Below are 11,299 nucleotides of genomic sequence, written 5' to 3' on the forward strand. Positions count from 1 at the left end.
GAGATAAAAAAAAAAATGGCTAGATACTAGTGATGAAAAGAAAAGGCCTCAATTTACATTAATTTTGACTATGGCAAATATTGATTTTGGTGTTAATATGTTATATTCAAGGAAAAGTTTATCTTAGGTTTTTTTTGGCCCTTCACCTCACTCGAGATAGTAAATCTGTGTTTGGAAAGTGTTTTGATTTCTAGTTAATTTCTATTTTGTAGCAGTTTTTTAAGTTATTTAGGATTATGGATGAGTTTATCAATATGTATATGATATTTTTTTAGTGTTTTGGATGAAGAATAGATTGAAAATAAAGTTTATTGAAAAAAAAACCATTACTTGAATTTCAGTGACCTTCTAGTCACGTGAAATTAGGTTATTTGCCGGAGTTATATCGTCTACTTATTTTTTTTCAAAAAATTTAAGGATAAATCACCTCATAACAAATAAAAAAAAATAAAAAAAAATAAAGTCATATCAAATGCATGAGAGGCCCACGAGCCTTAGCTTTTCAAAACATAGATGTATTAAGCCATTTCAGCCAAGCTCGCATGTTTATATTTTTTTATTATTAATTATTAATTTTTTATTTTTTACAACTAGAAAAAACACACAACGCTTCTAATAATATTATAAAAAAATATTTTTGAACACCGTATGCAAACACAAACGCCTCTAGACACTCTCAGCATATTAAATTGCCTCTAAACTAACTTCGCGATAATAATAAAAAAAAAACATTATCTAAAGACAAATAAACCCGTTAAAACTTTTGTTTTTAGAGACATTTTAGCTACTTCACTAACTTTTTTCATATTGGATCAAATATAAAAGTCCTCTGGAAAAATAACCCTTGTGAAATTACCATTGACACAAGGTTCAATTTTTTTTTACTTATGTGAAAAATCCTAAATACCCCAATTATTGTATTATAAATTTTTATAATATTTTTATGAAAATAAATTATGAACCCGCCACATAGACATGCAACTAGTTTTAGCTATTTCACTAAATTCCTTTTTTATATCGATCAAATATCAACTGTATCTAGAAAAATAACCTTTGTTAAATTACCTTGACACAAGTTTTGATTGTTTTTTTTTTGTTTTTTGCTTATGAGAAAAATCCTAAATACTCCAATAGCAATAATTAATTTTTTTGAATAGAGAACAAAATAAAATCACTGATCAGTGATTTCACTCACAAGCAGTGAAAATCCTTGACGTTTGTGTTTTTTTTTTAAAAAAAAAAATTAATATTCTCTTTCCAGCCAACTTCAAGTGAGATTAGCCACGCAGTCCAACACATTTTGGCAGACCTTCCATCGGAAACCTGCATCGAGCTTTGACAAATGCATATACATGATACATACCCCAAAAGAATGAAGCAAAAAATGTGATCACAAAAAGTCACGTTATCTAAGTGAAAAACAGGACCAAAAGCAACTTACAAGAGCTATCAAGTTTAAAACTTTCAACTGCTCTTTCCAACATATATTTTCAAATAAACTGTAAGAGGTTCACTTAGCGCTCATCCATTTAAAGAAAAAGACATGAGGTTCAAAGGGCTACATCAGTACACAGAATTCAAGTTCAACTACTGTCCTGGGAAGAATTGCAATTAACAAAACTGCCAAAACTATGTTTTCCATGACAACCGACCAAAGATAAGATCCAAAACGCCGACGGGGAAACTTTTTTTTTTCAGTCCACAGCAATACAACTAGAACGTCATCTTTCATGAAGCCACAGCCTATAGCCCACTGTTTATTCTGCATTGGTATATGAACAACAAGAAACACATGTTCATACATGTGTGCCAAATGAAAGGGCCTTTTACCGTACTGGCTGCTGATTGTAATGATTCTTCTCTTTCTTCTTGGCTGCAGCAAGCCTTGCACTTCTTGCAGCAGCCTCTTGAGCAGCAGCTTTTGCAGCACCATCCATCTCTTTACTAGACTTCTTCTTCTTTGCAGATGCCATCCTCTTTAGTCGTTCTTTCACGTCAACAGCAGAAGCATCCTCCTCTGCCTGTTCCGCTCTAGCAGCTTCTTCTGGCCCGTTATCAGCTTCTGAACTGGCGGGCTGATCTTGGGGTTCCTTTGCTGACTTTTCCTTCTTTTTCTTCTTCTTAGCGCTTTTGGACTCCCCAGCGACATTTTCCTTCTTATCTTCCTCTTCATTAGTCTCCCCGTCTTTCTTCTCCTGTGCAGCCTCTGCAGTCCCAAGTCAAAAAAACTCTGGCTCATAAGAGATTCACCTCGAGAAGCATATCTAAAGCTAAACACTTGGCTACAAAAATAATAGGGAACAACTGCACTTTACACTTACTGTTCTGCCAAAAACTGAATGAAACAAGAAAGATACCCCTTTCTATACCAATAAGGTGCAAAAGAGAAATTATGAAACACTTCGGGGTCAAAGGGACATAGAAACAGGTTGATGCATGCGCGAGCGCACATTATCTGCTAATTTGCAGCTAACCTGATGGTGCACAAAACAGGTGTATGTGCACACAGATTATCTACTAATTTGCAAATAACCTGATGATGCACAAAATGGTTAGAATATACATTTTGACTCGCCTATAACAAATATGATCCAATTATCCAAGTTACAATTTCAATATGCATTGTTAAGTAATGAAGATTATCAATGAATGAACAAAGTATAATGCTCAAACAACAAGATAGTATATAAGAAACATTTTTGGTATGCAAACAATCAGAGACCCTGGATGATGTTTCATTGGCACTATCCATGTACTCATCCAGGTCATTGTTTTTAAAAACTTATGTAAAACAAAGATGATGCATTAACAGATTTTAAACTGTGCCAATTACACTTATCCATAACTTGGGTCAATTTTAAGAGCAAAAATTAGAAAGCACAGCAGATACACTTTCGAGCTTTTATCATATAACTGGAATTACCACGTGACTCATCTCGGCCATTGCTATCTTTTTGAGCAACTCCAAAATCAGCAAGAAGGGCCTCTAGCTCTTCAAGTTCCTTCTTCTTTCTTTCCTTCTTTGAAAGTTGTCTTTCTGTCTCCCTAGGCAGCACAGGAACTTCCAGGGCCTTCTTCACCACTGGCTCAGGTTGCACCGGAGCCTCTGGTTCATGGTCATTTTCTTCCTCTACATCATCATCACCTTCATCCAAAATATCTTCTTCACTCTCACTTTCCTGCAACCCCACAGAAAAAAGAAGGCAATCAGTGAATGCCAATGAACAATAAAGTCTTTATCAACCATTTCAAAGTTCTATCTGTCTGTATGGGGTAGTGAAAGACAAATAAATATTATGCCTCAAACACAAAAATAGCACATGCAGGAAGCAAGTAGGAAACAAATGTGTCATAATAACTGCTCATGGTTATAGAAGCACAAAATCAAAATCTTTTATGACAATAATGTCCTGTCACAATAATTGAGCCTTCCTATAATCATCCAGAACTTCTTTTCGGCTTCAGGTTGAGCTTGTATTTAGGATATAATGATGCGCACCTTATTGTTTTCTCTGTAGATGTACCTTTTCTATTCATTTCAAGGATAAAAATAGTGAAATAGCATACCACCAATTTGGAATGGCAATCATAACAACCCATATATATCACTATGTAATCACAGTATATAACAGGACAGCACCAAAAATCCAATTATTAAAAAGATGCAAAAACGAAAACCTAGAGCATTGCACATGAAACTAAAACAGGCAGACACAAACAAGTACGGCAAATCTGATTGGATTAACCCAAAAAAAACTTAACACATCAATCAATCACGTATAGCATATGCCAGTCATACATCAAACTCCAAAACATAATAAAATCGTCATCCACGCCATAATAATCAGACATCAATTTTGAAGAACTCTTGAATCCGTTTCTATAAACACACACACACTTATATATACTCTAATCGTTCAAATCATCCTCTCACCTCTACATGGGCAGATTTCTCCTCACTCTTCTGCTGCTGCGAGGACCCCCAGACAGGAGGAGGCGGAGCCGTCGTTGCATAATAATCATCATCATCTTCATCATCAACATCAGCCCAGGATTTAGCAGTAAGTTTCGCCGGAGCCCAAAAAACTTCCGGCTCAGGCTCCTTCGACTGCTGCTCTTTCCCGCTCTTAGAACCCCCTTTTCCACTCCTGGAACCCCCACGCTCCTTATCAGATTTCTTCTTCTTCCTCAACGTCTCAAGCGCAGCAAACACGTTTGTGTTGTTAATCACCAACGATCCCTCATCTCTCCTGCTTCCTCTACCCGCCATGATTACCAACTTAGAGACAAAACTGTAATTTCGGGGAAATCTCACGGACTAAATTCGGAATTTGTGGAAAATCTTATCGACAAACAACAACAAAAAGTTCCTAGGTTTACAAGAAACGAAGATCAGAGAAATTACGATTAAAAATATGAATTAAAATTCTAGAAAACAAGATTATTAAGTGGTAATTTTGTATTTCTTGACGAATCGATTAAGAATCAAGTCGATGAAATTTAACTTCTAGAGTTTTTCGATGATTTATATACAAAAATGAGGGTTTTTTGTGGTAATTGAGAGAAATTACGTTCCGATGAAAGACGGCGATGGTTGGTGATGAGCGGCGGTGACTGGGAAAATTAGGGTTTTAATGGATATATTTATTTTCTTTTCTTTTTTAGCAGATAAAAAGACAGATAAAGAGAGAGGGGGACAGATGGAGAGAGCGAAGCTGGAGGGCTTGCTTGTTGTTGTGGTGTTATTGGATAACGTAATGAGAGGATGGAAGAAATGTGAGAGAGAGTGAAATTTATAGGGTTCGTTTTTTTATTGAACGCTTGCCCTTATTAAAATCTTTTATTTAAGGTTAGTAGTTGTTCGATACGGCGTCGTGCTGAGGATTTGCAATTTACAATTTTTATGCCTTTTTTTTATATATTTCTGTAAAATAAAAGGGGGTCGAAGATTGTTCATGATAAGGAGTAGGACTCCGATGATTTCTTAGAAAGGTTAAAACTATGATAGTTTTTTTGAAAGGGTTAACACTTAAATTTTTTATTTTTTAGGGCAACACGTGTAAAATATGTATATTATCCTTTAAGATTTTTTAAAAAAATTAGGAGCCCACCCACTTGCTCCTTATCTTGGCCCCACCATGATAGTTTTTTTACGGATCAATCAAATCTCTTTAGTTGGCATCCTTAAACTTTTTTTAGATGACGAAAGGTATTTGTTATGGTGTTTCACTCAACTTTTGAAAAATTTAGAATTTTTTAATTTTTAATTAATTTTTAATGTTTTTAAATTGTATTAATGTTAAAAATAAATTTTAAAAAATAAAAAATATTTTTACTAAATTTCCAAAAAAAAAAGTAGAATATCTAAAAACAATCTATCATCTCAAATTTTCTTAAGATAATTAATTTATCTATGTATTTTTGGTTGTGTGAAGATGAATTTAACCATGGAAAGTCCTTCACTGTTTTATTAATTATTATTACTCAATATTTAAAAGTCCTATAAATGCTGTAGCCTTTTCACATATATTTTTATTTTTTACATATTTTTTTTAAATTGACTTTTTCTTCTTTTTTGTTTTTAATTTTTTAAATTTTTTTAAAATTATCTTTATTATTTTTTAAAAATATTAAACTGATTGAGAAGTTAGCTATATAATTTAAAAAAAAAATATTGTGAATTGCTATAATATTTTCATATATGTTTTTTTTATGATTCATTTTTTTTATAAATGGTCTGTATTGATTTTATTTTTTACATATTGAATTGGTTGAGAATTTAGTTTTGTGATTTTAACAAAAAAAAATATTGCAGATTGGTACAATGTTTCTCTCAAATAACTTTTTTTTTGGTATAGTATTTTTTTATATGTTTTTTTTAAATTATCTCTATTAAATTTATTTTTTTAATATTAAACTAGTTGAAAACTTAACCATAGCTTTCCCAGCATGTTTTGTTTTTCCATTTCATTTTTATTTTTTATTTTTATCAAAAATTATCTTTTTTTGTTTTTTATGATTATTTTTGTCAATTTTTTTGTTTACTATTAAGCTTGTTAAAAATTTAGTTTTTTAGTTTTTTTTCTTTAAAATATTGTGGATTGCTATAATATTTTTCTGCATGGTTTTTTTAATAATTAGCTTCTATGATTTTATTTTTTCCATATTGAGCTGATTGAGAATTTAGCTTTGTAGTCCTTTAAAACATTGTGGATATCCACATGATTTTTGTCTTGTTACGGTATTTCCCTACATGTTTTTTTTATCAATTGTTTTAAATTATCTTTATCAAATTTATTATTTTCATATCGAGTTAATTAAAAATTTAGCTTTGTATTTTTTTCTTTAAAACACCGTTAATTGCTATAATATTTTCCTATATAATTTTTTAAAAATTATTTTTATCAATTTTATTATTTTTAATATTGAGCTGGTTAAAAATTATAACTGTAGATTTTCTCATGAAATACCATAGATTGCTCCAGTTTTTCCTTGCATAGTTTTCTTTCCTTTCGTTTTTTTGTGATATTTTCAAAATTTTCTTAGTTGATTTTATTTTGTTAATATTGAGCTGGTTGATAATCATAATTATATATTCCCTCACAAAACACTATAAATTGTTATAATATTTTCATATTGAGAATTTAACTTTAAATTTTCCTATATGTTTTTAAATTTTTTTATTTGCTTTTTTGCTTTTTTTTCAAAATCATCTTATTCTTTTCAATTTTTTTGTGTTTTTTTCATAATTTTTTTTATTTTATTTTAAAATATTAAGCTAGTTGAGAATTTATCTTTCTAGTTTTTTCTTTAAAACATCGTACAATGTTTTTCCACATGATTGTTTTCTAGAATTGTCTTTGTCGATTTTAGTTTTTTTCATACTGAGTCGGTTGAAAATTTAACTTTATAATTTTTTTCTTTGAAACACTGTGGATTACTATAGTATTCCCCCACATGATTTTTTTTTAAATTATCTTTTTTGATTTTATTATTTTTAATATTGAGAATTACAACTTTAGATTCCCTCATGAAACGTTATAAATTGCTATAGTGTTTTCTTACTTGGTTTTTTATGATTTTTTTCAAAATTATCCTTATTGATTTTATTTGTTTAATAATAAGCTGGTTAAGAATTTAGCTTTGTAGTTTTTAAAAAAAAAACATTGTAAATTACAATAATTTTTTTACATATGATTTTTTCCACAAATCCACGACACTGCACCAGCATGCCACAAGCTCGCGTCATTGTACGGACTTAGCATCTAGTAAGATATTAAAGTGATTTTGTTTTATGAAGTAGTTTTGTGGTTGTGGTTAGAAAAAAATAGGGTTTAAAAAAGTATAGTTATATGTAGTTAGTTAGATTTAAATACTTATTTGATAAAGATTATGGTTAAAGTTTAAGTGTAGCAAAAAGATGTGTATAAAATGTTTAATAGTTATGTTTGAGAGTGTGATTGCAATTATTTTTCAAATGACTTTTTACTTAGAAATGAGTTAAAATAATTTTTTATTTTTAAAAAAATTATTTTTTATACCAGTGTAGTCAAATGATCTAAAACAAAAAAAAAATCAATTTGAAGTAAAGAAAAAATAAAATAAAAATTTAATTTTTTTCATATGCGCTTTTAAAACGCAAAAATAATCAGGGTTTCAAGAATTTTTATGAAACTCAATTAAAAAAATTATAAAAACTATTACACACGAATTACGTTTCAAAACTCAGTTAAAAAACATGTAAAAACTATTGCACAAAAATTATGTTTCAAACTCAATTTTTTAGTAGGTCCTACAGGATAAAACGTAGTTTGGTTTGTTATTAAACACCTTGTTGCATTTATTTCACCACAAATGCAAAAGCAGACAGAAATTTGCAAATTTATTTATATTATTTAATGGAACAATATAATGATGATTCTGTGTCTTTCCATCCAAAAAATTTAATACTAACTTTCAAGGAAATTAAAATCTTTTTTTGGAACCCATTATTCATTACCAAAGTGATCAAGAGCATATAAGTTTTTTTTTCATTTTAATTACATGGTGAAATTACTAAAATATCCTTAAAGAAAAAAACTGACCTTAAAGGGTATTTTGTATTTTCAAGATGTATTTTTTGTTGTTATTGTAGTGTTACTTGATGAACAATTTGATATTTGACCATATATAAGTAATAATAATCAATTAAACACATATTGAAATGATAAAAATATATTTAAAGGCAAAATTTTATAGTTGGAGTCAAAGGCTGAAAATTTGTTTTTTTTGTTAAGTTAGTTGACACAATTTGACATTTGACTGAATAAAAAAGGATAAATGTGTGTAAAGCACTAGAAAGCGTGTAGGAGGCCCTTACACGTTCTTCGCAATGTATGTAAAGTCTCTCGATATCAAAAAAATACTATTCTATCATGTTGTTAAAAATATTATCATACCATTTGGAGCAATGCATGCCAGCGTTGAAAGTCTAGTTTGTTGTTGATGATCATTTTTTTTTCTTTTTGTTTTCTATTTTCTCTCCAAAAAATTACAACTTGGCTCTTTTTATTATTGATATTTCAACTTCAATTCTTATTCTTTGTTTTTTAATTTATTTTATAGTTTTTTTTGCAAAAGTTTTATTATTTTCAATTGTATGCTTCAATCTCAATTTACCAAATATAATATTTTCTAATTTCATCATTATCTTTTTATTTCTAATTTTTTCTTGATCTTTTTGTAAAGATTTTATTGGTTTTAAATTTCATCATTTAATTTAAATTGGTGATATTATATTTTTCAATTTGATCCTCGTTGTTTTATTTTTTGTTTTTTTCTTTATTATTTTTTGAAAAAGTCATTATTCTTTCCAATTCCACTCTGCAATCATTTTTCTTTTTCATGTCAATTTTAATTTTTGTTCTTTTGATTTTTTGGGTTTTTTTTTCTAAATTTATTTTTCTTTTTAATTTCATCATTGAATCAAATATACAATTTATTTTGTATTTCATTCCATCTACACACTATTTTAATTGCTATTTTTTAATCATTGTATATAAATGATTTTTTTTAGTTTTATTCTTTAATATTTAATTGATAGATAATTGAACTTCTTTATTTTTTCAAATAGGATCGTTCGAATCTAATTTCTTATTTTCTTATCATATTATTTTAATTTCATGATCTAGATCGTGAATTTAATGAAATATCTTATATTAGTTATAAATTTATCATGCTAACTTCAGTTAATTAAAATTAATTTTTTATATTTTTTTACCCTGTTTTACTTTTTTGTATTGGATAGGTTATGACTTAAGATATATTATTTGTTTTATATTTAAAAAAAAATCATTTATTTATCCTCCATGAATAGTTTAAAAAAACAATGAAGGGACACCATGGCTAGTTTATCCTCCTTGTTTTATCCTCGATTTTTCAGCCTTTGCACCATTGATGACATCTCTCATGTATAATTGACAACCTTTTTAAGAAAGAATTTTAAATCTTCGTTCTCTGACTTTAGCCATGCCAAACCGTCGCAAATAATATTATATTACATACTTTAACGTCTAAGTTTCCACTAGGGCTAGGTGCCCTAGCTTTATTCTTGGACAAATCAAAATTCAATTATTAAATTAAAAAAACATGTGAGTGTAATTTTTTTATATGATAAAATATTTTAAATGAAAATAAAAATATGAGTAGTATACCATATTTAATTAATCAATTAACATATGTATCAATAAATATAATAATAAAAATTTGAATGACTTGTTCTACCTAGCATATTAGGGATGAGCCGGTCACTCTATTTAACATCTTATTGTTTTAATATTTACCTAGTTTGAGCTTAGATATAGAATAACATATTGTTAAAAAATAAAATGATATAAAAAATTATTAGGAAGTGAAATGAAAAGATGGTAATATATCGTGTTGATGAAGGTTAATACATGAAATTTTCAATTTAAATATCATAAACGATCATAATAAGTTAACTCGATTAGATTATATGTGTTTTCTTTTTTCTTTCTTTATTTTTTTTCCTTGTTAGGCCTTGATTAGATCTTAATTAACCTTATATTGAATTAAATATAAAACTAAATTGAAGAGTTATAAAGAAATATAGATGAAATTTAAGAAATAAATAAATATTGAGTGATAAAATATTATAAAAAATGAGCACAATTAACTAGAAAAAAAATCAAGCAAACCTAAGTAAATCTCTCAAAGTTGGGTTAATTCTCTAAATCTGCAAACTATGAAATCCTAAATACAGTTTTCAATTAAAAAGCTCAATTATCAATCAATTTAAAGTTAAATGATAAAATTAAAAAAAAAATATTTGAATCTAAAAATTTACCCAAGTAGAACATATAGCAGTTAAAAAAATAAAAACTAAATTTATATAAAAATAAAATCAAACTAATTATTAAGAGATGAAATTGAAAAATAAATTCAATTAAGAAAATGATTCAATATAAAACAAATAGTAATAAAAATAATATAGACCAAACTTGATAAATAAAAAAATTTAAGGAAAATAAAATTAAAAAAATGAATTTTATAAATCATTTCAAGTAAATTAAATAGTGAAAAAAAACACAAACCAAATTTGAAAGTTAAAAAATTGAAGGGCTGATTTGAGATTTTGGAGATTCAAGCCTGAAAATTGAGAAGGGTGAAAAAAAAGGAAATAAAAAGAAAATGTTATCCACGCCAAACTAGAGGTCATTATACAACGCACATCTCTTAGAGATGGACAGGCCATCGAGATAATTTGAACACCGCCTTATAAGCTATCATTTGATAACCAAATGACTTCTCGTGCACTTCTTGAATAACATCGATGCATTCTATATATGCATTATATATGCTAACCATTTTATTTTTTTAATAATATTTCATATTTTTTGAGATACTAAGTTTTTCTTATTCAACTTGATTATATTGGAAAACCATGATGAAAAATGCGGAAAACAAAAATCTTTATACTCTTGTTAAAGAGATTGTTCCTTCAAGGATAATTAATTATTTTACCATGCTTTGAAAAATGATAAGTCAAAAGGCAATTAGATATTAGTTTTAAACATTTTTGTTTTTAAAGGTATTTTAGTAATTTCAATGTGCTTTAAAAAGTCAAAAAGACATAACTCCTATGGTCAGACTAATAATTACTAATGAGTTGAGTGAAAAAACCAAAATTATCCCGTAGCAGAGTCATTGATATTTTTTAGGAAAGGTAAAATGATAATTATATTATTGTAGTGAATGGTGTTTATGGACAAATAATATATATATATATATATATATATAT

General features: G+C 28.1%; 1 protein-coding gene across 2 annotated transcripts; it reads right to left on the reverse strand.

The window, feature by feature from the left end:
- Positions 1-1,454: 1,454 nt before the first annotated feature.
- Positions 1,455-4,800, reverse strand: LOC105127106 (DNA ligase 1). 2 transcript variants are annotated; one of them, XM_011028229.1, is made up of 3 exons: positions 3,935-4,800; positions 2,924-3,179; positions 1,455-2,209 (listed from the first exon to the last, which is right to left on the reverse strand). In XM_011028229.1, the coding sequence occupies exons 1-3, from the start codon at positions 4,268-4,270 to the stop codon at positions 1,827-1,829; spliced, it is 975 nt and encodes a 324-aa protein (XP_011026531.1). In that variant the 5' UTR covers positions 4,271-4,800; the 3' UTR covers positions 1,455-1,826. The 2 variants fall into 2 exon arrangements, with proteins under 2 accessions (XP_011026531.1, XP_011026532.1); XM_011028230.1 differs by having other exon boundaries at positions 1,455-2,206; positions 3,935-4,795.
- Positions 4,801-11,299: the final 6,499 nt, after the last annotated feature.

The sequence above is a fragment of the Populus euphratica genome, unplaced genomic scaffold (assembly GCF_000495115.2).
Source record: "Populus euphratica unplaced genomic scaffold, PopEup_1.0 scaffold50.1, whole genome shotgun sequence".
Classification (NCBI taxonomy): Eukaryota; Viridiplantae; Streptophyta; class Magnoliopsida; order Malpighiales; family Salicaceae; genus Populus; species Populus euphratica.

What these genes read in the sequence shown, in the direction of transcription:
- LOC105127106 (XM_011028229.1), bottom strand. Translation starts at nt 4,270, where the DNA reads ATGGCGGGTAGAGGAAGCAGGAGAGATGAGGGATCGTTGGTGATTAAC. An exon ending in AGAAATCTGCCCATGTAGAG is followed by an intron (nt 3,180 to 3,934) that starts GTGAGAGGATGA and finishes GTGGGGTTGCAG; the next exon opens with GAAAGTGAGAGTGAAGAAGA. An exon ending in TGGCCGAGATGAGTCACGTG is followed by an intron (nt 2,210 to 2,923) that starts GTAATTCCAGTT and finishes GACTTGGGACTG; the next exon opens with CAGAGGCTGCACAGGAGAAG.